The 27,062-nt window shown below is 55.5% G+C and overlaps 2 protein-coding genes across 8 annotated transcripts in view; both read right to left on the reverse strand.

Moving 5' to 3' along the window:
• C3 (complement C3) overlaps window positions 1–10,008 on the reverse strand; it is a 43,718-nt gene extending 33,710 nt beyond the window's left edge. Inside the window, exons 1-12 of the mRNA XM_019015534.3 lie at window positions 9,780–10,008; window positions 8,475–8,667; window positions 7,557–7,722; window positions 7,404–7,474; window positions 3,713–3,807; window positions 3,527–3,609; window positions 3,353–3,443; window positions 2,575–2,677; window positions 2,357–2,483; window positions 1,595–1,710; window positions 1,344–1,493; window positions 135–344 (exon numbers count right to left, since the gene is read on the reverse strand). Coding sequence (XP_018871079.1) covers window positions 135–344; window positions 1,344–1,493; window positions 1,595–1,710; window positions 2,357–2,483; window positions 2,575–2,677; window positions 3,353–3,443; window positions 3,527–3,609; window positions 3,713–3,807; window positions 7,404–7,474; window positions 7,557–7,722; window positions 8,475–8,667; window positions 9,780–9,853 — 1,479 coding nt within the window. The 5' untranslated portion in view covers window positions 9,854–10,008. The remainder of the gene's footprint in view (window positions 1–134; window positions 345–1,343; window positions 1,494–1,594; window positions 1,711–2,356; window positions 2,484–2,574; window positions 2,678–3,352; window positions 3,444–3,526; window positions 3,610–3,712; window positions 3,808–7,403; window positions 7,475–7,556; window positions 7,723–8,474; window positions 8,668–9,779) is intronic.
• A 9,215-nt stretch (window positions 10,009–19,223) lies between these two features.
• Window positions 19,224–27,018, reverse strand: GPR108 (G protein-coupled receptor 108). Of its 7 annotated transcripts, none has more exons than XM_063702042.1 (18): window positions 26,322–26,609; window positions 25,924–26,043; window positions 25,238–25,288; window positions 24,956–25,038; window positions 23,539–23,663; window positions 23,365–23,414; window positions 23,205–23,273; window positions 22,880–22,984; window positions 22,478–22,611; window positions 22,297–22,372; window positions 21,787–21,860; window positions 21,574–21,691; window positions 21,336–21,466; window positions 21,202–21,245; window positions 20,783–20,832; window positions 20,509–20,592; window positions 20,299–20,421; window positions 19,224–19,694 (listed from the first exon to the last, which is right to left on the reverse strand). In XM_063702042.1, the coding sequence occupies exons 9-18, from the start codon at window positions 22,606–22,608 to the stop codon at window positions 19,305–19,307; spliced, it is 1,221 nt and encodes a 406-aa protein (XP_063558112.1). In that variant the 5' UTR covers window positions 22,609–22,611; window positions 22,880–22,984; window positions 23,205–23,273; window positions 23,365–23,414; window positions 23,539–23,663; window positions 24,956–25,038; window positions 25,238–25,288; window positions 25,924–26,043; window positions 26,322–26,609; the 3' UTR covers window positions 19,224–19,304. The 7 variants fall into 7 exon arrangements, with proteins under 7 accessions (XP_063558112.1, XP_055227420.1, XP_004059905.2 ...); XM_004059857.5 differs by lacking the exon at window positions 26,322–26,609 and adding an exon at window positions 26,789–27,018 and having other exon boundaries at window positions 19,365–19,694; window positions 20,297–20,421; XM_019015535.4 differs by lacking the exon at window positions 26,322–26,609 and adding an exon at window positions 26,789–26,948 and having other exon boundaries at window positions 19,365–19,694; window positions 20,509–20,624.
• Window positions 27,019–27,062: the final 44 nt, after the last annotated feature.

A 27,062-nucleotide genomic window follows, 5' to 3' on the forward strand; every position in this document is an offset into this window, starting at 1 on the left:
GACAGGCTGGCATCAGGCTGGGGAGGGTGAATGGGAGGGAACGCAGGGAGGGATCCGGGATGGGGGAAGGAGTCCCGGGGGTGCGGAAGAAACAAGGAGGAGGCGGGGGCTGAGGTTTCCAGGTGGCCACGGACCAGGTAGGTGTAGTAGCGGATCTTGGCCTCGTGGGCGCGGTCCATTCGCAGCAGGAAGTTGACGTTGAGGGTCTCCCCGGGTCTGAGCTCTGTACGTGGCACTGAGAGATGCAGGTAATTGTTGGAGTTGCCCACGGTGCTGTAGGGCAGAGCCTGCATGGTCCTGGTAGCCTGCTCTGCCTCCGAGAGCTCCTGCTTCTTCGTGCGCACCTGGGTGGGGAAAGAGGGATGCCTGCTGGTCGCCGCCCGAGGATACCCACACCCGAATCCCTGAGACCTGGGAATTGGTGGCCTTTCTTAACAAAAGGTGCTTTGCAGATGGGATTAAGTTAGGGATCTGGAGATGGAATCATTATCCTGGATTATGTAGGTGGAGCTAATGTAATCATAAGCGTCTTTATTAAGCAGGGGCAGGGGAGAAAGGAGAGACAGAGACAGAGAGAAAGAGAGACACTGGAAGATGCTATGCTGCTGCCTTTAAAGGTGGAGGAAGGGGCCATGAGCCAGGCCTTTAGGGTGCCCTGGCGACACTGGAAAAAGCAAGGGAGCGAACTTTCCCCCAGAGCCAGGACTTCTGACCTCTCAAACTATAGACCCATAAATGTGTGTTGCTTTAGATCACTAGGCTGTGGCCATTTGTCATGGCAGCCACCGGAAATTCACGCACATGCGAGCACAGGGAGGGGTAAGTGGGGTGCGCAGCCTGGGAGCTGCAGAGGGACTGGGAGGCCATCTGCAACCTCCGCAGCTGTCGTGAGACTTGCTTCCCTCCCAGTGAGGGGCAACAGAGCCACGTGCACAGAAGCCAGGAGAACTGAGACCACCTCACAACAATGGGCCTGTCCCAAACACTACACAACCCTCCTTGTGAGATTCAGGCTCCTTCCCCCATGGGAGTGGAAAGACTGTGCGTGGATGGAGCGCCTCTCCGTGTAAGTGGAAGGAGCAGGGCATGCAAGAGGAAGATTCCTGTTTCTTCAAACTGTGGACCCCTCCATGCAGACAGCAGGACCCCACTGTGCAGGACAGAACCCCTCTATGCAGATGAGAATATCTCTATGCAAATGGCAGGACCCCACTGCACAGGAGAGAACCCCTCTATGCAGATGAGAATATCTCTACGCAAATGACAGGACCCCACTGTGCAAACACCAGAACCCCTGTACCGTCTTCCCAGTGATGGGGTTCTGAGGCTGGGCCCAGACGCACCGTGATGCTCAAGGGCTTCTGGCTGGGGTGTGTGTTGATGCTGAGTTTGGCCACGCCGTCTCCCTGGGTTAGAGATTGCACAGTGTCCTTGCCCTGGACTGCCACGGGGACTCGGTAGGCTGGAGAGCCATCGGGGTTCGTCACGAACACCTGTGATGTGGGGTGCAGGTGGGGGAAGTTCAGGCAGGCTCAGGGGTGTGGCCAGTGTCCCCGAAGGGAGGAGTGGGACCCCTTCCCGCCCTGGGTCTCACCATGAGGTCAAAGGGCATTCCTGGTTTGAAGTACTTGGGTGTCTTGGTGAAGTGGATCTGGTAGGGAGAGGTCACGATGGGGATCCCGCTGCGCTCTGCCTGCACCATGTCACTGCCTGAGGGGACCAGCTGTGAGTGTAGGCTCCTGGGCCACCCCTCAGGATTAGACCTCCTCCCTCAGAATGGACCCCAACTTCAGACTAGGCCTCCTCCCTCAGAGTAGAGTCCACTTTCATACTGGGCCTGTGCCCCCCATCAGACTGGATTCCACCTTTATACTGGCCTTGCCTCCTCCATCAGACTGGGCACAGGCTTCATACTGGGCCTGTGACCCCCATCAGCCCGGACCCCACCTTTATACTGGCCCTGCCTCCCTCATCAGACTGGACCCATCTTTATACTGGCCCTGCCTCCCTCATCAGACTGGACACAGACTTCATACTGGGCCTGTGCCCCCATCAGCCAGGACCCCACCTTTATACTGGCCCTGCCTCCCCCATCAGACTGGACACAGACTTCATACTGGGCCTGTGCCCCCATCAGCCCGGACCCCACCTTTATACTGGCCCTGCCTCCCCCATCAGACTGGACTCCATCTTCATACTCGGCCTCCCCTCTCAGACTGGGCCTATCCCATCAGACTGGACCCCACTTTCACTCTGAGCCTCCCTCCTTAGACTAGGCTTTCTCTTCTGACCTGGTCTCCCCTCTCAGACTGGCCCACTTGGTGGTCCTGAGCCTGGCCTTCAGACTGGGCCTCACCTGAGTGCAAGATGACGGTGACAGACACGTACAAAGACTTCCCCACCAGGTCTTCCGCTCGGGGGTTCTGCACCCCATCCAGCAGTACCTTCCGGCTCAGCACAACCTCCCCCGAGCCATCCTCAATCTGAGAAGGGAGAGGAGGGCTCAGAGAGGGGAGCGGGCTCAGAGGAGGCGGGGACTGGGGCAGGGATCAAAGCGGCCTCTGTCTGTGGTACCGGAATGCGCTTGAGGGATTCAGGCAGGGAAATCCTCTGTTCGCCATCCTGGATCCCGAAGATGACAAAGGCAGTTCCCTCCACTTTCTTCCCGTAAAGGAACCTACGGGACAGACAGGGAGGGCTTCAGGTCCATCCCTCCTGGAGAACGGGATCTCCCCCAGCTTCTCCTGCCTGTGCTGAAGACTGGAGCCCCCAACCCACTGCTGGCCTCTCACCTGGCCCCACCTCCAGCCCCTCACCTGGCCCCACCCCCAGCTCCCCACCTTGCCCCACTCCCACCCCCCACATGGTCCCACCTCCAGCCCCTCACCTGGCCCCACCCCCAGCCCCCCACCTTCCCCACTCCCAGCCCCCCACCTTCCCCACTCCCAGCCCCCACCTGACTCCACCCCCCAGCCCCCCACCTGGTCCCACCCCCAGCCCCTCACCTTGCCCCACCCCCAGCCCCCCACCTGGTCCCATCTCCAGCCCCCCACCTGACTCCACCCCCAGCCCCCCACCTGGTCCCATCTCCAGCCCCCCACCTGACTCCACCCCCAGCCCCTCACCTTGCCCCACCCCCAGCCCCCCACCTGACTCCACCCCCAGCCCCCCACCTGGTCCCACCCCCAGCCCCTCACCTTGCCCCACCCCCAGCCCCCCACCTGACTCCACCCCCAGCCCCTCACCTTACCCCACCTGCAGCCTCCCACCTGGTCCCACCCCCTAGTCCCCCACCTGGTCTTCACCTGGTCCCTCACCTGGCTCTTACCTGGCCCCATCCCCAGTCCCTCACCTGGCGGTGATGGTGACCTCCAGGCCCTTCTCGTTATAGATGTAGTAGAATTTCTCTGTAGGCTCCACTATGACCTCGAAACTGGGCAGCACTGGGGGAGAGACGGCGTTGGTGGGGCCGGCGCTGGGCCAGGCGTTCTGGGCACTGCCTCCCCCCCGCCCCTCCTCCTCTTACCGTACTCCTTCACCTCAAACTCAGCGGAGAAGACCTGCTGCGGTGAGTTTTCATAGTAGGCTCGGATCTTCCACTGGCCCATGCTATGAGGAGGGCGGATGAGTGGTCTCTCAGGCCTCGGAGCCCCCCTGCTCCCTCTCCGGGGATAGGGGAGCCCTGAGCCCCCTCCTCAAGAACCCGACATACTTGACGAGTTCCGGAATGTCCCAAGACAAGGGCAAGATGCCAAACTGGTTCTGAGAAGACAAGGAGTCCTGCTTGACCGGGATGCCTTCTGGGTTCTGTGGGAGGCAGGAGGGAAGGATACAGGATAAAGTGGCTCTTCGGAGGCTGGGCTTAGCCTCTCAGCTCTCCCTGACCTGTGTCTGGACATTCTCTGTGCACAGTGTCTACTGTGGTTAAGAACAGGGACCCAGGTGGGCACAGCGGCTCACGCCTGTCATCCCAGCACTCTGGGAGGCTGAGGCGGGCGGATCACCTGAGGTCAGGAGTTCAAGACCAGCCTGGCCAACATGATGAAACCCTGTCTCTACTAAAAATACAAAAAGTAGCCAGGCATGGTGGTAGGCACCTGTAACCCCAGCTACTCAGGAGGCTGAGGCAGGAGAATCGCTTGAACCCAGGAGGCGGAGATTGCAGTGAGCCAAGATCACTCCACTGCACTCCAGCCTGGGAGACAGAGTTAGAGTCTGTCTCAAAAAAAAGAACAAGGACCGGAGTCAGTCAACCTTAGGTTTGAATCTCTACTGTGCCACTTACAAGCTGTGTGACCCTGGGCAAGTTACCTAACCTCTCTGTGCTCAATGTGCAAATCTAGAAACAGGAGATTATAATGGCACCTACTGTGTTGGCTTGGGACATAGTTCATATGAGTAGGGGCTCATTTTTTCAGTGTCTCTCTGAATACTAATAACTAGTAGTGTCATTTCATTTGCTGCCAACATTTAAACATCATGAGACATCATTGCACCACTGCACTCCAGCCTGGGTGAAAGAGCGAGACCCCATCTCAAAAAATAATTTATTAGGGCGAGTGCAATGGCTCAAGCCTGTAATCCCAGCACTTTGAGAGGCAGAGGTGGGAAGATTGCTCAAGGTCAAGGGTTCAAGACCAGCCTGGGAAATGTAGGGAGACTCCATCTCTAGGAAAAATTTTTAAAATTAGCTGGATGTGGTGGCGCACGTCTGTGGTCCCAGCTACCCAGGAGGCTGAGACAGGAGGACAGCTTGGGCCCAGAAGGTCAATGCTGCAGTGAGCTGTGATTGTGCCACTACACTCTAGCCTGGGCAACAGAATGAGACCCTGTCTCAAAAATAATAATAATGAATGAATGAATGAATAAATAAGTTTAAAAGAAATTGTACAGAGGTAACAGGGATCAGGCAAGTGGCATATCTGAAGGCCGTGAGCTGGCTTTAGGAATTAAAACACATAAAAATCTGTTTTTTGTTTTTTGTTTTTTTTTTGAGATGGAGTCTTGCTCTGTCGCCCAGGCTGGAATGTAATGGCGAGATCTCGGCTCACTGCAGGCTCCGCCTCCCGGGTTCACACCATTCTCCTGCCTCAGCCTCTCGAGTAGCTGGGATTACAGGTGCCCGCCACCATGCCCAGCTAATTTTTTTGTACTTTTAGTAGAGACGGGGTTTCACCGTGTTAGCCAGGATGGTCTCGATCTCCTGACCTCGTGATCTGCCCGCCTCCGCCTCCCAAAGTGCTGGGATTACAGGAGTGAGCCACTGCACCTGGCCAAAAATTTGTTTTTCTAGCTTCTGTTGGAAACAAGGCAATTTCTGTGGATAGTGTACTCTGGTTAGCAGGAGACATCTAATTGGAGCTGGGCAACTGTTGTGCCTTTACAAGAGATGTGTGGTCTCTGTTCCCCACAGACCACATCAATCCCTAAATCTAGATAATTTTTACATTTTTTTGTAGAGATGCAGTCTCCCTAGCTTTCCCAGGCTGGTCTTGAACTCTTGGCCTCGAGCAGTCTTCCCACCTCTGCCTCCCGAAGTGTTGGAATTACAGGCTTGAGCCATTGCATTTTCCCCAATTATTTTTTGAGATAGGGTCTCACTCTGCCACCCAGGCTGGAGTGCAGTGGTGCAATCATGGCTCACTGCAGCCTGGAATTCCTGGGCTCAAGTGATCCTCCTGCCTCAGCCTCCTGGGGTAGCTGAAACCACAAGCAAGCCACCACCACACACAGCTGTTTTTTTGTTTGTTTTTAACTTTTCTTTTTTGTAGAGACAGGGTCTGGCTGTGTTGCCCAGGCTGGTCTTGGACTCTTGGGCTCAAGTGATCCTCCCGCCTTGGCCTCCCAAAGAGCTGGGATTACAAGTGTGAGCCACTGCACCTAGCCTTGTATGATTTCAACACATCCTCATGATAATTCTATGAGAACACCCTCCTTCCCCTTCTCTCCTCCCATCCTTTTCGCTTCTTCCAGTAAGTTTTTTATTAAACCCAACTATATACCAGCATTGTGCTGAGTTCAGGTGACAAAACCCTCAACAAACATAACAATTCCTTCCTGGAGGGATTTAGGTTCAATAGAGGGCGAGGCAAGGGGAGAAGCAATTATCAAATGAATGAATCTCATTTGCAGGACATGGCAGGAAGGAGGGGTGTGTGTAGGGGGGAGGGGGGATGCTCAGGGTGGGTATTTGCGACTTTATAGGTTACTCAGAGAGACCTCATTGTAAAATTGAGACATTGGTGACATTTGAGCAAAGACTTAAAGGAGGAGAGAGGACGAGCTGTGTGGATATTTGGAAGAAGAGGGTTTTCTTGAGAAGAGGGCACAGCCCGTGCCAAGGCCCCAAGGCAGGACTGCACCTGGGTGTTGGAGGAACAGGGAGGAGGCCCGTGTGGCTCCAGAAGAGTGAACGAGGGGAAGAGAGGGAGGAGGGGAGGGCAGGGAAGGGACAGGGCAAGGTGTGCAGGGCCTTGTGGACTGCAGGGAGGACTTGGGCTTTGACGCATAGGAAGGTGGGAGCCATGGAGGGCTGTAGGCAGAGCAGGGATGGGCCCTGACTCAGGTGCTCACAGGCGTCCTCTGGCTGCCGTCAGTAGAATAGATGACATACAATTATCCGTCATGATCCCGATATTCAGATAAGGTAACTGAGGCTCAGGGAGGTGAAGTGATCAGGGGTTTAACTGAAAGCAGAATCCACGGACACCTGCACTGCTCCCTGGGGTCTCCCTGGATCTCCACCTTGTCTCTCAGCCTGTGTGCGTGTGTGTGTGTGTGTGTGTGCCATATGGTGTATTGTGTGGTTGTGTGTTGGGTTGTGTGTTGTGTGTGCTATGTTTGTGTGCACTGTGTTGTGTGGTCATGTATGTTGTGTGGTTGTGTGTTGTGTGGTTGTGTATGTTGTGTGTGTTGTGTTTTGTGTGTGTTTGTGTGTGGTGTGTGATTGTGTTGTGTGGTTGTGTGTTGTGTGTGGTGTGGTTATGTATGTTGTGTTGTGTTGTGTGTGTTTTGTGTGTATTGTGTGGTTGTGTATGTTGTGTATTGTGTTATGTGTGTTGTGTTGTGTGTGGTGTGGTCATGCACGTTGTGCTGTGTGTATTGTGTTGTGTGTTGTGTGGTCGTGTATGTTGTGTGTTTGTGTGTGTTGCATTGTGTGTGTGCATTGTGTGTGCACATGTGTCTGCATATCTCTCTGCCTCTCTGTGTGTGTTGTGTGCTGTATGTGTGCGCGTTGTGTGCTGTATGTGTGTGTGTTGTGTGGGTGTGTGTCTGCATATCTCTTTGCCTCTGTGTCTCTGCCACTGCACCCCTTCCGGTGTGTCTTTCTCTGTCTCTCTCGATCTCTTTGCCTCTCCTAAGCCTGTGCCCCTGCTGCCCCTGGCGCCCCCTCTGGCTGGTACCTCAATGTTGACCATGACCGTCCGGCCCACGGGTAGCAGCTTGTGGTTGACGGTGAAGATCCGATAGAGAACTGGGGAGAGACAAGGAGGCCTCGTGAGACCCTAGCCCGCCCACGCCGGTGCCCCGCCCTCTCCAGCCGCCCCCAGCCTCACCTGTGGAGCCAGGGGTGTAGATGGTCTTGTCTGTCTGGATGAAGAGGTACCCGCTCTGAAGGCTGACCAGCACCACCTTCTCCACCACTTGGGCCCCGAAGGTGGCCTGCACGGTCACGAACTTGTTGCGCCCCTTTTCTGACTTGAACTCCCTGTTGGCTGGGATCTAGGCGTGGGCAGGGCATCGTCAGGGGTCTGTTCCAAGGCCCCATGCCCACGGTCCAGCTTCCGGATCTTGGGCTGGGTCCCTCCTTGCCTGCCCATTATTCTTGGTCTCCCGAGGTGGCCGTTTTGGAGAGGGAGGGGCGTGTGAAGGAGGTGCGAGGGGAGAGGGGGGACCAGGGAGGGAACTCAAAAAGAAGAGCTCACAAGGAGGAGAGAGCTTATAGGAGGAGGGGCTCAGAAGGGGAGGGGACTCAGAAAGGGAAGGGGCTGACATGGGAGGGGCTCAGAAAGGGGGAGGGACTCAGGTGAGGGAACTTAGAAAGTGATGGAGACTAAGAGGGGAGGAGTTCAGAAGAGGAGACTTTGAGGGGGAGGGGCTCGGAAAAGGAATTCAGTGGGAGGGACTTAGAGGGGAGGAGACTAAGAAGGGGTGGAGTCTCAGATAAGGGGGGCTTAGAAGGGGAGGAGCCTCAGAAGGGGTGGGGTCTCAGGGAAGGTCAGGGCTTAGAAGGGGAGGAGATTCAGAAGGGGTGGGGTCTCAGAAAAGGGAGGGGCTTATAAGGGGAGGAGACTCAGAAGGGGTGGAGTCTCAGAGAAGGGAGGGGCTTAGAAGGAGAGGCGACTCCGAAGGGGTGGAGTCTCAGGGAAGGGCAGGGCTTAGAAAGGGAGAAGACAGAAGGGGAGGGGCTCAGAAGGAGGGGGAGTGGGCGTGGCTGTGGGTGTCAGCCGGGTCCTGCGCCAGTCTGCACTCACCGTGAAGGTGACGTTGCCCATGTGGTTGGTGGCAGGGGTCAGCACGGTCTTCTCACTGGACAGCACTAGTTTTTTGCCTGGGAAGTCGTGGACAGTAACAATGACTGGAACATCCCCTTGCGCGTCGTGGGCCTCCAGCACCACGGTCTCCTCGCTCTCCAGCCGCAAGATGTTGGGGGTGATGATAGAGTACCTGTCGGAGTGGGGCACGGGAGTGGGCTTGTCATTCCAGGGATGTGAGACGGCAGTCCTCACTGAAGTCAGCGCCTGGCAGGCTGTGTGCCCCAGCCCCTGGTCCTGGAGAGGATCCAGTGACTGCCGGCGCACTTGCCAATGCCATTATCTTCTCTGGGCACTGCCACCGTCTCAACCACATGGGCAGGACAGCAGCCACCATGACTCCCACTCTCAGCCAGCTGGGCCTGGCCTTTGAAAAGCCTGGGCAACGAGGGGCCACGCATCCCACCAACCCCTGAACCTTCAAACCAGCATCAGCAACTCCTCCAAGTCTCTGGACTTCCAGACCCACAATCGCCTAAACCCACACATGCCCCAAACCCTAAACCTCTACCTCTCTAAACACTCCAAATATGTAAACACTCAAACTCCCGGACACCCTCAACTCTACCCACCCAAACCCACATACGCCAAAACCTCTAAACCTCAAATCTTAGAGCACCCCAAACCCAGCCTAAACCTCCAACACCCCAGTCCTAATAAATACAATCAATTCCAGATGCCCCAACTATACATGAACCCGAAGTAGCCAATCTTTAAACCCACACTGAAAATTGCAAGTCCCCGAGCTGCAAACTCCCAAATCTCGTAAAGTCCAAACCTCCGAGTCTCCAAATCACCCCAACCGCACCATCAATGAACACCACATGCACCCTAAACCAACAGATGACCTCAATTCTAGAAACATCCCAAATTCCAATTCCACCATACCTGGATTCCACAAACACCCAACCCATAAACACCCAAACTCTCAGGCAGCCCAAATGTATATAAACTCCAATTCCATGATACCTGGATTCCACAAACACCCAACCACAAACACCCAAACTCACAGGCAGCCCAAATGTATATAAACTCCAATTCCGTGATACCTGGATTCCACAAACACCCAACCACAAACACCCAAACTCACAGGCAGCCCAAATATATATAATCATTCCCAACCTGCTAACCCCTGAATCCACAAACACCCAAATGCACCCTGAATTCTACAGGGACCTGGACCCCCAAATGTCTGCTTCCACCCCAGAAGCAGCCCTGTTTGTGGGTAGAGTCATAACCACTCACATGGGACTCCCCAGAGCCAGGGGGAGGTGGGTTAGTAGCAGGAGCAGCAGGCTGGGACCTGAGGTGGGTCCCATGGTGCTGGGACAGTGCAGGGTCAGAGGGACAGAGGGACAGAGGGAGAGGATGGGGAGGAGTGAGCAGCGCCTGCTGAAGCTGGCTTTTTATCTGGCTCCTGCCTTTCCCCCACTCAGCCCCCACTTCTCCCCATGGCCTCTCCCCTTTTGGGACTGCCCCAGATTTCTCAATACCATTTCCTAAGCTTTTCAGTCCCTGGGGCCAACATATCCATGGGGTGAGTAACCTGAGGGCATGTTCCCCAGCAGCATGAATGCAGCTGCACCCTGCCCTGGACTCTCCCAGGGTCAGGGCCACCTGGTGAACACAGACCTTTCTCTGTGGGACCCACTTTGTAGTGGAAGAACACTAAGGTCTGGAGAACCCCCCACCGCAGATGTCTTGGACCTCATCCCCAGTTCACTTTTGGCCATGCGTTTATCAGTCGAACCCTTCCTAGGAATCTCTCTGTAGGCTGGGAGTCGGAGCCCCACTTCCAGAGGCTTCCATGCTGAGGGAGGGGAAGTAGAATGGGGGAGGGACAGAGCCCAGCACAGAAACTCCCAGTCTCATGAAATGTTTTCTAGCTCATGTGCAGGGCAGGGAAAAAAAAGAAGAAGAAGCAATGTTTTCCCCAGTGAAATAGAACTCTGCTTCTTGGAGGGTCAGGGAAAACTTCCTGTAGGAGGGGACATTTCAGATGGGCTTTGAGGTATGTGCAGGAGTTCACTATCCAAGTGAGTTTATTTTCCAAGGAGGCTCCCCTCACTTACCCTTGTCAGGATGCCTGAGTGACTTTGGTGGTGAAAAAAGTCATCACTGAGGAAAGTCCTCATTTCTAGAGCTTTTGTACCTGTCTTATGTCAATATCCTCTTAGGATATTAAATTGTATTGTGTGTGTGTGTGTGTATGTGTGTCTGTGTGTGTGTGTGTGTCTGTGTGTATAATATATTCATACTGATCAACATCTAAAAGGTACAAATGTGTATAGCAGTAAAGGTGGTCTTCCTCCCATCCCTGTTGACAGCATATTCTTTTTGTGTTTTCCTTTAAAAAAATTTTTTTTCATTCTGTCACTCAGGCTAAATTGCAGTGGTGCAATCACAGCTCACTGCAGCCTCAACCTCCTGGGGTCAAGTGATCATCCTGGCTCAACCACCCAAGTAGCCGGGACTACAGGTGGCCGCCACCATGCCCGGATAATTTTTTTATTTTTGTGGAGATGGGGGTCCCACGATGTTGCCCAGTCCAGTCTTGAACTCCTGGGCTCAAGTGATCCTCGCGTAGCAGCCTCACAAAGTGCTGGTGTGAACTACCGTGCCCTGTGGACAGCACATAGCACATACTATTCTTCCTGGTCTCTTCAGTTAAATCTTGGGTTTCGTTTTGTTTTGTTTTTTCATGAACAATATACCTCAGAGGCTATTTCACCTCAGTGCGCAAAGAACTTCCTCATTCTTACAGGTTACAGGCCTCTTGTTATATTGTGAGAAAGTAACCAGCCTGCTACTTTTTGGGGGATATTTTGTTTGTTTGGGTTTTTTTCTTTTTTTTTTAGAGTCTTGCTTTGTCACCCAGGCTGGAGGGCAGTGGCGCTATCTCAGCTCACTGCACCCTCCACCTCCCGGGTTCAAACAATTCTCCTGCCTCAGCCTCCGGAATGGCTGAAATTATAGGTGAGCACCACCACGTCTGGCAATTTTTGTATTTTTAGTGGACAAGTGGTTTCACCATGTTGGCCAGGCTGGTCTCGAACTCCTGACTTCAAGTGACCCACCTACCTCGGCCTCCCAAAGTGTTGGAATTACAGGCGTGAGCCGCTGTGTCCAGCCACCAGCCTCTTCTTGATGGAGAGACTGACATCTGTGGCTTCACACCAGGCTCTCTGCAGTGAATAAGCTTGAACCTGCGTTATTTTCTGGCTCTGAAACTAGCTGTGATCTCTGGGTAAGCTACTGATTACCGCCCTGAGCCTCAGTTTGTTCATGGAAAAGGAAATCCTTACCACCTACTTCATAGAGTTGTCGTTGCAATGAAAGGAAATATGTTGGGTCAATCTCTGAATGCATTGGTAATCTTGCTAGATATTGCCAAATTCCCCTGCACAGAAGTTGTATTTATTTACACACTTATGAGTCCTGCATGAAATGAATTGTCAGTTTCTTCCACTGCCTCATCACAAGGGCATGTTGATAAACTTGAAGATTTTTGCCAGCCTTATGGGTGAAAACTGGTACCCTGGTGTCATTTTTTTTGTTTTGTTTTGTTTTAAATGGAGTCTTGTGCTGTCACCCAGGGTGGAGTGCAGTGGCGCCATCTCAGCTCACTGCAACCTCTGCCTCCTGGGTTCAAGTGATTCTCCTGCCTCAGCCTCCCAAAGAGCTGGGATCACAGGCATGTGCCACTACACCTGGCTAATTTTTTTTATTTTTATTTTTATTTTTTATTTTTTGTATTTTTAGTAGAGAAAGGTTTTCGCCATGTTGGCCAGGCTGGTCTCAAACTCCTGACCTCAGGTGATCCACCCACCTCGGCCTCCCAGAGTGCTGGGGTTACAGATGTGAGCCACCACACCCCGGCAGCCGGTGTCATTTTAACTGGCATTCCTCTCATGTTCTGCAGCATTGCTGCCCAGGCATACGAGGTGGATGGTGAGGGCAGGAGAAGGGTCTGCGGGTGGGGCCCCCTTATCCCTGGAGAGGCGGTTTCTGAAACCCCACTGAAGGGGTTAATGGGGAGTTTTCTCTGATTTCCTGTAAACCACATTCTTTTCCGTGCCAGGGGTAGGGGGAGGCGTGGAGCATGAGAACAAACCTGGCGTCTGTCTGCACTGATTGCGACACACTCTTTGGAAGAGGAGGAGGAGGAGGAGGAGGAGAGAGAATGAAAATACCTGCTTGCTCTCCAGAATTGGGGTTCAGCTTTTGAAACTGCATCCCCTTGCCAGGTGCAGTGGCTCACGTCTGTAATCCCAGCACTTTGGGAGGCCGAGGCAGGCAGATCACTTGAGGCCAGGAGTTGGAGACCAGCCTGGCCAACATGGTGAAACCCTGTCTTTACTGAAAGTACAAAAATTAGCCGGGCGTGGTGGTGGGTGCCTGTAATCCCAGCTACTCAGGAGGCTGAGGCAGGAGAATCGCTTGAACCCGGGAGGCAGAGGTTGCAGTGAGCTGAGATTGCACCACTGCACTCCAGCCTGGGTGACAGAGAGAGACCCTGTTGCCAAAAAAAATAAAAATAAAAAAAAGGAAAGAAACTGGATCTCCCAATTGCCCCATTCCATCTTCTATCCCCCACTTTCTCCTCAAGCCATCCCATTTCCTGGTTTCATTCTAGACTCAAGCATTCGGCACTGTGGTTTGACAACCTTGAGAAGGAATTCCTGTCTGGCCTCTGTCTAGCGGCAAGCCTGGGTTCCTCTTTTCTCTGAACCTCGGTTAATCCAACTAAACAATGCGACTGAAGATAGTTCTGGTTGTTGTGACAATTAAAGAAACCAGGATGCCTAGAAGCCACCAGGCTCAGAGGGGCCAGGTGTGGTGGCTCACGCCTGTTATCCCAGCACTTTGGGAGGCTGAGGCTGGGGGATCGCTGGAGGTCGGGGGTTCGAGACCAGCCTGGCCAACATGGTGAAACCCTGTTTCTACTAAAAAATACAAAAATTAGCTGGCTAGGCATGGTGGCTCACACCTGTCATCCCAGCACCTTGGAAGGCCGAGATGGGTGGATCACCTGAGGTCAGGAGTTCAAGACCAGCCTGGCCAACATGGTGAAACCCCATCTCTACTAAAAATACAAAAATTAACCAGGATTGGTGGCGGGCACCTGTAATCCCAGCTACTGGGGAGGCCGAGGCAGGAGAATTACTTGAACCTGGGAGGCGGAGGTTGCAGTGAGCCAAGATCGTGCCACTGCACTCTAGCCTGGGCGACAAGAGCGAGACTCTGTCTCAAAACAAAACAAAACAAAACAAACAACAACAACAAAAAATTAGCTGAGCATGGTGGCAGGTGCCTATAATCCCAGCTACTCGGGAGGCTGAGGCAGGAGAATCACTTGAACCTGGAAAGGGTCTGGCTCTACCCTGACCTCCAAGAAGTGACCAGAGGGGAGGGGCAGGACGAGAAGTGAGGGGGTTGGAGGCTGGAGCAGATGGTAGCCTACTGGGAGGGAGGGAGGGAGATGAGACCGGGAATTCTTCAGAACCTCGTGACTTTTTTCTGGGAGATGTGCATTGGTGTCCAGATGTTTGGGAGGGGGATGGTGCACAAGGATGAGCCAGCAGGGGAGGGAGAGAAGGAGGTCTGGGTGTGTGTTGGGGTACTTTCCATTTTGAGGCCCACCCAGCCCAGCATTCCCGGAATCAAGGAGGGAGAGTGCGGCCACCTGGGCTGACCATTCGTGGGTTATCTGGAAGCTACATATACTGAAAAAGTAGTTGTTATTTATCTGAAATTCAAATGTAACTGAGCATCCTGTATTCTGTTTGGCAATCCTAGCTGGGGTGCAAGGGGAAAATGAGAAGGGGCCAGGGTGCGGTGGCTTGTGCTTGTAATCCCAGCACTTTCGGGAGGCCGAGGTGAGAGCATCGTTTGAGTCCAGGAGTTCGAGACCAGCCTGAGAAATACAGTGAGACTTCGTCTCTACAATTGAAAAAAAAAAAAAATTAGCAGGGCATGGTGGCGTGCCTGCAGGCCCAGCTCCTCGGGAGGCTGAGGCAGGAGGAGTTAGAGGCTGCACTGAGCTATGACTGCACCACTGCCCCCCAGCCTGAATGACGGAGCAAGACAGGAAAAAGAAAGAAAATAAGAGGAAGGAAGTGGGAATGATTTCTGGGTGGGGGACCCAGATGCCCCCGGCTCACACCTGCCTGAGTTCACTCACTGTCCCCTATATCCCATCCCTCACCTTCCCCAACAAAGGGGCAGCCAGGCCTGGGAGCAGCTGGGAAACCCCTATCCCATCATCTAATTCCAGGTTGAGGTGGCTGCTTTCCTAGAATTTTTCTCCAGAACCCACAGCCAGGCCATCCCCTTCTTCCACCCTATTACTGATTAATTCAAGTTAACCTTGACCTGACTGACTGAATCAATCTATCTGCCTGGCAACAATGGCTCTTTCCCTCCTCTCCCTCTGGTACACTCAGCAGAAACAAGCTGGGGCCCTATAGACTCCCGCCCTGGGAAAATGGAGAGCAGTGGGTTTTGATTCCAGCTCTGCAGGGCCCCTGGGAAGGTCCAACCCCTCCTCCCAGCCTCGGTTCCTAATCTATCAACTGGAGATCCACAGCCTACAGCCTCCTTTCTAGTCTTGGAGTGGAAGTCCCAAGTGGCAGCCAGGAAACAATCCTTAACCCAGTGCCCTGTGCATACTGAGCGCTCAGTACACTTGAACTGTACTTTTTGTTTTTGTTTTTGTTTTTTGAGACAGAGTCTCGCTGTTGTCGGCCTGGGCTGGAGTGCAATGGCACGATCTTGGCTCACTGCAACCTCCGCTGCCCGGTTCCAGCAATTCTCCTGCCTCAGCCTCCCAAGTAGCTGAGATTACAGGTGTCCGCCACCGCACCTGGCTAATTCTTACATTTTTAGTAGAGATAGGGTTTCACCATGTTGGCCAGGCTGATCTCAAACTCCTGATGAACTGTATTTTTATTTTTGCGAATACCCGTGTCTTCTACCCCAGCCTTGCTTGGGTGACGGCCCCACCAGGCTTCCAAGCTGGGACTCCTTCCTTCCTCTCATTCCCAGAATTCACCTGCTGGCCAAGCCCTTGCCTGGAATCTCCCAGCTTATCCTCCCTCTCCACACCTGTGATCTCTGCCCTCACCTCTGCCCCAGCCTCCTCCTTACCAGCCCATTTACTCTGCAGCAGCTGGGGACGCTTTACTTTTATTTATTTAATTTATTTTTTTAAATTTTATTTATTTATTTATTTGTGAGACGGAGTCTTGCTCTGTCGCCCAGGCTGGAGTGCAATGGTGCGATCTTGGCTCACTGCAAACTCCGCCTCCTGGGTTCAAACAATTCTCCTGCCTCAGCCTCCCGAGTAGCTGGGATGACAGGCACCAGCCACCACGCCCAGCTAATTTTTTGTATTTTTAGTAGAGACGGGGTTTCACCATGTTGGCCAGGCTGGTCTCGAACTCCTGACCTCAAATGATCTGCCCATCTGGGCCTTCCAAAGTGCTGGGATTACAGGCGTGAGCCACCGCGCCCAGCCTTATTTTACTCTTTTAAAAGCAGGGTATGGCCCTGTCGCCCAGGCTGGAGTGCAGTGGTGCCATCATAGCCCACTCTGGCCTCAAACTACTGGGCTCAAGCAATCCTCCCACCTCAGCCTCCTGAGTAGCTGGGACTACAAGGTGCATGTCACCATGCCTGGCTTGGGGACTCCTTCCTTTCTAAAATCCACCTTTGGGTCAGGTGTGGTGGCTCATGCCTATAATCCCAGCACTTTGGGAGGCCGAGATGGGTGGATCACTTGTGGCCAGGATTTTGAGACCAGCCTGGCCAACAGGGTGAAACCCCGTCTCTACTAAAGATACAAAATTAGCCGCGCGTGGTGGCACATGCCTGTAATCCCAGCTACTCGGGAGGCTGAGGTGGGAGAATCACTTGAACCCAGGAGGTGGAGGTTGCAGTGAGCCGAGATTGCACTATTGCACTTCAGCCTGGGCGACAGTGCGAGACTGTCTCAGACAACAACAACAACAACAAATACCCTACCTTTGTATTCATTTGACCGATCATGATGTATAACACAGGAGTGCGCACTGACGCTCACAAACGCCTATGAGATGCGGGTGGCGGCAACTTATCTATTTCACGTATTTTAACCCTTGTTTACGCCACATGCCGTAGGTGCTATCATTGCCCCATTTTACAGATGAAGAAACAGAGGCTTTGCCCGCTTGCCCGAGATCCTGCAGCTAGTAAGTGCCGGAATCTGAACTCAGACAGCTGGGCCCTATAGAGTACGTGCCCTTAAACTGCATGAGTTCTTAACTGCTGCAGCAAAAGATGACTGCAAACTCGGCGAGTTAAAACAACATGTTTATTATCTTACAGTTCTGGAGGTCAGACGTCTAAAATCAAGGTGTCAACAGGACTGTGTTCCCTTCTGGAGGAAACAGATGAACCCATTTCCTTGCCTTTTTCAGTGTCTAGGAGCTGCCTGCATTCCTTGGCTCGTGGCCCCTTTCTTGGAATCACTGCAGTCTCTGCCTTTGTCACTGAGTCTCCTTAACTCTGACCCTCCCACCTCCCTCTTATAAAGACCCCTGTGACGATATTGGGCATATCCAGATAATCCAAGATAATCTCCCCCATTTTAAGAGCCTTAATCCCATGCACAAAGTCCCTTTTGCCGTGTGACAGAACACATTATATCCACAGGTCTTGAGGATTCAGATGTGCACATCTTTTTTTTTTTTTTTTTTTTTTTGAGACAGGTCTCTCGTTCTGTCACCAAGGCTGGAGTACAGTGGTGCGATCTCAGCTTACTACAACCTCCACCTCCTGGGTTCAAGTGATTCTCCTGCCTCAGCCTCCCGAGTAGCTGGAATTACAGGTGCCCACCACCATGCCCAGCTAATTTTTTATTTTTAGTAGAGATGGGGTTTCGCCATGTTGGCCAGGCTGGTCTTGAACTCCTGACAAGTGATCTGTCTGCCTCGGCCTCCCGAAGTGCTGGGATGACAGGTGTGAGCCACCACACAGGCTGGACGTGCCCATCTTTGAGGGGACCATGACTCAGCCGACTGCAGCATGCACATGCAGTCTCTCTGGCCATGCTCCTCCCTGCTTTAAATTCCTCCATGGCTCCTGTGGACCCCTGGATGAAGCTGCATGTGCCTGCCTGTCCTTAGGCCTCTGCCAGCTTCTCTCGCCCTCCTCCTGCCCCCTCCAGCCTCCCGGGCCATCCCAGCCTTCCCTGCCGTGTTCATGTAACTTCCCCAGTCTGCAATGCCTCCCACTTCCTTCTTTGTCTGACCGGGCTATTTATTCATCTGGGCCCCAGCTATATTTGTTTCTGCTTACAGGAAGCCTTCACCCCAGCCCTGTTCCCTGCCGCTGTCCCATGCTTGTGTCTCCAGCAAGGAAGGCTTCTCTGAGCTCCAAAAGGCATTCTGGATGCTCTAGTTGAAGGGCAGGTGGGTGGGGGGTGGAGACCCATCTTGGGAACCTGCCCTTAAGTGTGCACACAAGCAGATCTCCAATTCCTCAGTCGCCCCTCAAGATTCAGGGCTGGTTCCCTAGAAGTCAGGTCGAGGCTGTGCAGCTGGGTGCTGTGCCTGCTATTGTATGTGATACTCAACAAACTTAGGAGGCCCCGTGTTACATGCAAGGAAACAGAGAGAGTAAGCCAGTGATCCAGGGTCACACAGCAAATGGCAACAGGCTGAGAGATTTGGTCCCAGGGAGTCTAGCTATGGAGCAGCAATGCATATAGTCAGTGTCTGGCTTTGAGCCGGGAGTCTCCCACTCACTCATGAGCTGTGTGACCTCAAGGAGGTTTCTTACCCTCTCTGTGCCTCACAGGCTTTTTAACAAATTAAAATCCACAGAAGCCTTAATAGACAGCGTGGCATAGCAATCACTCTGTGTTACCTCGTATTATTTTTTCTTTTCTTGAGATGGGGTCTCGCTTGTTGCCCCGGCTGGTCTTTTAACTCCTGGGCTTGAGTGATACTCCTGCACTGACCTCCAAGTAGCTGGAACTACTACAGGCACTTGTCACTGTGCCCGGTTAGCTTCTATGATTATTATTTGTTTTTGAGATGGAGTCTTGCTCTGTTGCCCAGGCTGGAGTGCAATGGTGCAATCTCTGCTCACTGCAACCTCTGCCTCCCTGGCTCAAGCGATTCTCCCATTTCAGCCTCCTGAGTAGCTGCCATTACAGGCACCTGCCACCACACCCGGCAAATTTTTGTATTTTTAGTAGAGATGGGGTTTCACCATGTTGACCAGGCTGGTCTCGAACTCCTGACCTCAAACGATCCGTCCGCCTTGGCCTCCCAAAGTGCTGGGATTACAGGCGTGAGCCACCACGCCCAGCCTATTCTTTCTTTTCCTCTGTAGCCTGAGCCACTTGGAGGCCTTCAAATCCCCGTTCTCCCCTCGCCCCCAGCTTTCATGCCCCCGGTTCCCTCATCTGGGCATGAGCTCTTCCGCCATGTTTCTACTGACCTTTCCTGACCCCCAAGGCCGGGTCAGAGCCCTGTGCAGTTCCCGTCATGGCGCTGATGGCCCAGTGATGGTACTGCCAGGTGACATGTCCCTCTGCCTGACCCCCACCCTGGGCACTGGGAGCCCCTTTAGGGCTGGGACCAGGTGGGTCTTTGTGACCGCTCCGTCCCAGCGCCTGGCTTTGGGCCCTGCATGCAGCGGTTACTGAATGAATATTTATTGAATATACAAAGACACGGACCCTGTGCCCGCGCCCCCGCCACACACAGCGAAAACAGGTTTCTACATTGTAAACACAACCTCCGTGTAGACCCCAACCCCCAAAAAGGCAAGACAACGGCGTAGCCAAACAGATTGGTCATTATTGTACACATAGCTGGAAGGGAGGGGTGGTCCCGGGGTAAGGACAGGGCTGCCCAATATTTGGGGGGAGGAAGGGACTCTTCTTCCAAATGGGCTTGTCCGGGAACCGGGGTCCCGGGGAGCTGGGCGCCTGGTCCACATGGACCCCCTCCACCTCCCCACATACGCTGTGGAAGAAGGGCAGGAGTGAGAAATGCTGGGGGAGGACGACCCTTTGGTCTGAGATGTGGAGGTGATCATAACAGTTCCCGCCCGCTGGCTGTTTTGTTGACTTTGGAGAGGCCTTCCCGGAACCCAGAGTCCGTCATTCTGGGGGCAGACAGCAAGGAGGCGTCTAGCGTTGCAGGGCAGCAGGCCCCACCCACTCTACCCGGAACCACGCAGGCCCCGCCCCACTCCCCCCAACCACAGCAGCCCTGGCCTTGCCCACTCTACCCCAGACTCACCCAGGCCGCAGCCACCTCACTCCCACAGCAGCGCAGGCCCTACCCTTCTACTCCAACCACCTAGGCCCCGCCCCCAGCAGCCCTGGCCCCACCCACTCTACCCGTAACCACTCAGGCCTCGCCCACCTTACTGCCATAGCAGCCCAGGCCCCACCCGTTCTACCCGAACTACCTAGGCCCCGCCCACCCCCGCCCCCAGAGCGGCCCTGGGTGTCTCCCTAGCGGCCCTAACCCCACCCCTAGCTCAGCCTGGCCTTAGGTACTCCACAGCTGTCCGGTCCCCACCTGCACAGCTGCCCTGGCTGCCCCCCATCTCCCCTCCATCCCTTCTCAACAGCAGGCTCTGCCCTAACACTGCCCCCAGGGCTGCTACAGTCCCTCCCCCCTGCCCACCCTGCCCTTAGAGCTGCCCACCCCCTACTCCACCCCCAGAGCCGCCGGCCCTGCCCATGGTGCCCAGCTCACACTTGCTCCATCTGAACATCCTCCTCGTCCTCCTGGGGCAGCTGCAGGTACGGGTTGTTCCCTGTGGGCTGGAACTTGTAGCCCGTGAGCACGAAGAAGGCCAGGGTGGAGCCCTCCACCAAGAGCTGGGGGACGGGGCAGAGTGGGGGCGTCAGGCGCACCCCCACCCCCACCGTGGCCGCCCTCCCGTCCCGCCTGGGCCTCGGGCTCACCTGGTACAGCCACTGCCACTGAAAGGGCACAGCCACCTGCAGCAGGATGGCGATGATGCGGGTGAAGTAGACGTAGCAGATGACCTGCAGGGGCGCGAGCAGGCGTGGGGCCAGGACTGTAGGGGCACGGGCAGGCATGGGGCTAGACTGCAGGACTGCGGGCTGGGGAGCCTGGATGGGGGCCTCGGGATGGGGCAGCAGCTGAGGGGCTGGGGTAGGCGTGCAGCAGGCCGGTAATCCCCCCAAACCCGCTGTGAGTGAGGCGGGCTCCTACCATGACATAGTAATGCCGGAACAGCTTCAGCTTGGCCAGGTTCACTGCCACTGAGGGTGGGCACAGAGAGGGCGGTCAGGGGAGACTGAGGGTGGGAGGGAGGGGAGGGGGCTGGGGGCTGGGAGAGATGACAAACAGAACATCTGAGGGAGTGTCCAAGGAGCAGAAAGTCTCGAGGGAACATTAGGTGGGGCAGAAAGGCCGAAGGGGGAGATCAGAGAGGAGGGAAGGGCCACCCAACAGGGCAGAGAGGCCAGATAAAGGCATTCGGGGGAAAGAGAGGCCAGACTGGGGCATCCAGGGAGGCAGAGGCCTGGGGGCTGGGCAGAGAGGCCAGGAGGGGCATCCAAGGGGCAGAAAGAAGGGCCCGGAGGAGGAATGGGGCCATGAGCAGAGGGCCCGCAGGCGCAGGGCCTCACCCTTCCCGTCTGTGCCAGACGCATCCTGGAGATGCCGGATGGACCTGGGACAAGTGGAGGACACAGGGTACGGTCAGCGCGGACATTGCCCATGTGCACAGGGCAGAGCCTCAGCCCGGGGGCAGGGTCCTCACCAGACTACGGGGAACAGGATGGCACCGCAGCAGATGAGGTCCACCAGGAACAAAATCTCCTTCCACAGCACGTAGTCGCTGGCGCCCTCCTCACGGGACTCGATGATGATGTAGGCCACGTTGGCCAGGACCTGCGCAGGCGGCGGGGGTGGGTGGGCACTGCCTGGCACGCTCCCCTTTGCCCCCACTGCCCTGTGCAGCCCTCCCCGCCCTGCTCCAGAGGCTGCTCCATCCACACCTGCATGGGGATCACGATCCCAAAGACCTTCTTCTCCTTATCCGACAGGACGTACTTGATGAAGGCCCAGCCAGAGCCAATCAGGGCGATGGTGATGAAGAGGAGGGCGCCCTTCAGCCTGAAGGAGCAGAGGAGGGCGTGATGATGAGGTGGGGGGCCAACCCTCCCCTGCCCGCCTCCCCCCAGCTGCCCAGCAGAGTGGGGGACACTCACAGGTGTGCGATGTAGTACATGACGGCAAGGCCTTCGATGGGGTGGCCCTGGCTGTTGATGAAGTAGTAGTTGATCTGGGGGTGGACGGACAGACGGACAGTGAGGCACACAGAGGGGTGGGAGGCTGGTGGTGGTGGTGGGGGATTAGGAACACGGACCGTCACCATCAGATGGGTGGTCAGAAAGTTGAATAATGAGGACGGTGGGTGGGACTCAAAACTGGTAATCGGGGCTGAAAAAATGGAGGGACAGTCACAGCTGGAGGGGTGAATGGTTGGACAATCAGAGACGGACAGTCACAGCTGAACCAAGGGACAGTGGTGGACAGAGCTGCCCCGCAGGACTGGCGGACAGAGGGGATGGGCGACTGGCCACACTGGTAAAATGGGTGGACACGTGGATAGCTGGCGGATGGCCCTCCCACAAGCCCAGGGTCTGCAGAGATTTGGGGGATGGCCCGGCTGGTCCTTTCAGCCCACCCCCTGCTGCTCCCCGGTCCAAGGCTCTCACGCTGTGGAAGAGGAGAGAGATGCTCTTGGTGAAGGCCAAGGCCGCCATGAGCCAGTGGATCTTGAAGACGCTGTACCTGGTGGGAGGGTCAGGGAGAGATGGGGGTGCGGGGCATCAGCAGGGCATAGGGATGGGGGTCTGGTGAAGGGACGTGGGGGACCCTCAGGGGCAGGGGCATTACGTGTTCCTGCAGAGGATGGACACCCAGAAGATGCCGGCGGCCAGGAAGCAGGCGGACATGACCATGTAGAGCTTGAAAAGGGGCATCTCCGCTGCCGACAGGAAGCCATCGGGGTTCTTCTCCCGGATCATCACCTGCGGAGGGGGCAGTGGTGGGCGGCGGCAGGGGCACAGCCCGACCGCTGGCCTGGGAGAGCAGCGAGTGGGGGTCTCCAGCTCTCTCACTTTCTACTGGGCCACTCATCCACCATGAGCCTCAGTTGGCCCCGTCTCTCAAATGGGTATAACAGCTCCTACTTCGCACCCGGGAGGGCTGGGAAAAGCTAAGCGGGGCGAGGCGCTCTGGGCCCACAGTGGCCTGCAGGGGGCGCTCCCTGGCCCTGCTGCCCTCCACTCCGCTCACCGTGATGTCGAATGGATGCTCCTTTCCTGGCACTGAATTGTTGCAGTTGTGGAAGTTCAGGCTGTACTGGCCTTCTTCCGCCTGAGAGCCAATCACCACGTGGAACTGGGTGGGCGGGGAGAGAGGAGGGCTCAGCCTGGGGGACCCGTGGTCTGGGGCGACAATCAGCTTGGGGGTCCCATGGTCTGGGGCAACGGTAGGGCTGCAGGAGGGCTCAGCTTGCGGGTCCTGTGCTCTGGGGCAACGGTAGGGCTGCAGGAGGGCTCAGCTTGGGGGTCCCATGCTCTGGGGTGACAGAAGGGCCGCAGGCGCTGCAAACACTCACACTGAAGTTGTAGGAGTTGTTGAGGTGGCTCAGGCCCAACACCAGGTCCTTGTCCTTCCCACTAGGACCCTGAAGGGACAGAGCCCCTCCATCAGCTGGTTCTGGGTCCCCACAGGGCCCTGGGGTGTGCATCTTCCCTCCTGCCCCACCTCCCCGAAACCTGAATCACTGCGGGTGTTGACTTGGGCTTGCTGGCTGCAGAGGTCCCTCCTGTAAGAGACCGGGCAGTGATTTTAAGAGATGGATGGATAGAGGGGCAGTGGGAAAACGGGATGGGGAGTGCAAAGGGCAGACCTGCCCATCCACCCCCGTCTGCACAGCCAGCCTGACTCACCGCCATCCACCTTGCGGGGGACTGTGGCCTGTGGCTTCGGGAGCCCTGGTTTGGAGGGTGCTTCCGGGAGGAGCCCGGGAAAGATAAACAACGTCTTCTGCTCTCCATACTTCCGCACCTGGACCCTGGGGTGAGGGTGGGGTGGGGCATGAGGCTGGGGGGCTGAACTTGGCTCAGGCACCGGCAAAGGACTCAGTGGCCCCTTGGACCCTCTGCGTGTCCTCCCTGAGGGGCGGGGTCCAGCCGAGTCAGTTATCACTGAGTTTCACCCTTTGGTTCCCACCGGTCAAGGCGGCTGCTGCCTTCCTGTGCTGCCTGCATCAGCAGTTATTCGCCATTTCCCATGACATCAATCTACTCTTTTTCTCTTTTCTTTAGAGACAGGGTCTTGCTCTGTCGCCCAAGCTGGAGCACTGTAGTGCAATCACAGCTCACTGCAGCCTCAAATTCCTGGGATCAGGCAATCCTCCCACCTCAGCCACCGGAGCAGATGGAACCACAGGCGCACACCATCATGCTTGGCTAATTTTTAAATTTTCTATAGAGACAGGGGTCTCCCTATGTTGCCCAGGCTGGTCTCGAACTCCTGGCTTCAAGTGATCCTCCTGGCTCAGCCAGTCTCCCAAAGCACTGGAATTAATGGCATGAGCCACCATGGCCAGCCCTACATTATTATTAGTATTATTATTATTTTGAGACAGGCTCTTGATCTGTCGCCCAGGCTGGAGTGCAGCAGTGAAAACTTGGTTCACTGCAATCTCCACCTCCCCAGCTCAGGAGATCCTCTCACCTCAGCTTCCAGAGTAGCTGGGACTACAGGCGTGCACCACCATGCCTGGCTAATTCCTGTACATTTTTTGGTTTTTTAGTAAAGACAAGGTTTTGCCATGTTGCCCAGGCTGGTCTACAATTCCTGGGCCCAAGCAATCCGTTTGCCTCGGCCTCCCAAATACTGGGATTACAGGCGTAAGCCACTGCCTGGCCCTAAGTATATTATTTAAAAAGAAAATATTTTATCTACAGAAAAGCAACATGGTTTTGTCAGACCCTGGCCCCAGAATCCCAGTTCCTGGGACTCAGTTTTCTTGTCTGAAGAGCGGAGATGATCACAGGATAAGGAATGGATGAGTTAATGTATTAAAGCTCCGGGACACCGGAAGCACTCAACATGTGCGAACAATTGTTATTCATTCTCACAACAACCCTCTGTATCCGGGTCTTCTGCCCTGAGACACCAACACCCGCGGAGTCCCTCTCTCCTTCCTTCCAATAATCAGAAGACTTGAAGGCAAAACTAAAATGTAAGTAGCTTTCTCTCTCTGCTTCTCATCCCACCTGATCAGCCCAGGTGCGTGTGGGCATCACACCAGGGAAACGCAGACGAAGGATCTGAGCGAGCCCCCGGTCCCCAACTCACTGCAGATCCTTGGTGTTGATGAGGAACAGGACCAGGAAACTGCTACTGTTTTTCTGGAGAGGGCAGTCCTGGAAATCCCGGGTCTGAGGGGTGGGCAGAAGGGAGTCTTGGTTACTCCTCTCCTGGTCCAGCTCCACCCTGTCTCCCTCCCTGTCCACCCACGGGATCTTCCTGCTCCTGCCTCTGACAAAGAACAGGGGCCCTTGGGTTACAGATGCAGAGGACAGACCCTACCCCCTCCCTCCAGCCCCTTCTCCCGTCTTCCCCATGCCCTCCACTCACTGAATAGGAGCGAACTCTGCCAGACCGAACCCGGCTGAGACTGAACCCCACCTGGTGGGTGGAAAAAAAAACGGGGAGGGTGTGAGGGACAGTAGAGACCTCCCAGCTATCCCTTTCAGTAGCAATAGAAACCTAACCTCACATTTACTGAACACCTAACATGTGCTAGATCCCACACGCTCTTTTTCTTTTTTAGAGTTGGGGTGGTGGGTGGACCTCATTCTGTTTCTCAAGCTGGAATACAGTGGCAGGATCATAGCTCACTACAGCCTCGAACTCCCAGGTTCAAACGATCCTCTCACCTCGGCCTCCCGACTGGCTGGGACTACACGCACACCTCACCAGGCCCGGCTAATTTTAAAAATTTTTTGTAGAGACGGGGGTTCTCACTATGTTGCCCAGGCTGGTCTTGAACTCCTGGCCTCAGGCAATCCTCCCACCTTGGCCTCCCAAAGTGCTAGGACTACAAAGCCTGAGCCACCGCGCCCCGCCTGTCCCCCAAGTCTTAAGAAAAGTGCCTAGCACATCCTGTGTAAGACATCATTACTCCCAGTTACAGATGACGAAACAGGCTCAGAGAGATGACGGGACTTGTACAAGATCACATGGGTAGCGGCAGAGCTGGGAACCCAGAACCGGGGGATTGCACCGTGCTCTCCTCCAGCAAACTCCTCAAGGTCCCTCACCAGCAGGGACTTCTCTTCTGCCTCCCGGAGGCCCAGCCGCAGGAGGCTCAACTCCACCTCCAGAGAGCCATTGGTGTAGAAACCGAAGCTGTTCAGCTGGATGTCCGCTCGCTTCTCCCCCTGCCGGAGACCAAGGAGGCAGAGGCAGTTCAGACCTCTTTCCGCCTGCCCAGCCCCAGGGGTCTGGCCCGAGGACCTCCAGAAGGGCCTCCTGGTACCCCTCTATTTAGGACAGGCCCAGAGGATGACAAGAGAAAGTTGAGAGGGACTTCCTCCCTGCAGGGGAAGGGTGGTCCTGCGTTCTCCGACCTCTGTTCTGAGAGCCCAGGAACAGAGATCCTGCGGCACCTGGAAGTCTCCCCACTGGGGTGAGCACCACCCGGAGAACAGTTATTCACCTCGGCGTGCCTGGCCTTCACCTCCCCGAAGAACTTTTACATTCCAGTTGAGCTCCCAGCAACATTTCAACGGAACCCCCCAAATCCCATTAAGTGCCCAGAGGACCCCACTCTATAGCCCCCCAGGACCCCGCTGTGCGGCTCCAGGGTCTCTAGCGCCCCAAAAGTGATTCCAAGAATTTAAAGGACTAAGACCCAGATGGGGGGAAGGGTGGTGTAGTCCCCAAGAGATGGAGCCCCGCCCCCGAAGGGAGGGGGCCGACCCCAGCGAGGCGGGCCCGGCAACTCCATCCGGAGGACCGAAGGGGATCCCGGGACGAGACCACTCCGGGCCCGGAAACGGGGGGCGCCGGACCACTCCACCGCCTCGGGGACGGGGGAGGGCGGACGAGACCACTCCAAGCCAGGGGGCTTCTCCGAGACAAAGTTGCGCCCCCCACCCCAGACCCTCGCGCGGCGGGCCTCACCGTCAGCGCCAGCCAGTGGATGCGCCCGGAGCAGCCACCCAACAGCAGCACCAGAAGTAGCCGCTGCCCCCACTCCGCGGGGCTCCCGCCGCCGAGCCCCCTCCTCTCGCTCACTGCCATCTCTGGAGCCACCTCCTCCCCGACTCCGCCTCTGGCGCCCAAGCCCGCCCACCGATGAGCCAATCGCCGCACGGCGGGGCCCGGCCTTTCGGAGTTTCCAGTCCGCTAACCAATCAGCAATTGCCTCTCCGCAGGCCCGCCTGCTTGCGTCACC

This window comes from Gorilla gorilla, chromosome 20 (assembly GCF_029281585.2).
Source record: "Gorilla gorilla gorilla isolate KB3781 chromosome 20, NHGRI_mGorGor1-v2.1_pri, whole genome shotgun sequence".
Lineage (NCBI taxonomy): Eukaryota > Metazoa > Chordata > Mammalia > Primates > Hominidae > Gorilla > Gorilla gorilla.

Excerpts from the sequence above, each read along its gene's own strand:
- GPR108 (XM_055371445.2), bottom strand. The coding sequence starts at position 26,908 with ATGGCAGTGAGCGAGAGGAGGGGGCTCGGCGGCGGGAGCCCCGCGGAG. Across the intron at positions 23,274-23,364 it reads CAACACCCGCAGTGATTCAG|GGTCCTAGTGGGAAGGACAA; the intron begins GTTTCGGGGAGG and ends CTGTCCCTTCAG. Across the intron at positions 21,861-22,296 it reads TCTCTCTCCTCTTCCACAGC|ATCAACTACTACTTCATCAA; the intron begins GTGAGAGCCTTG and ends GTCCACCCCCAG.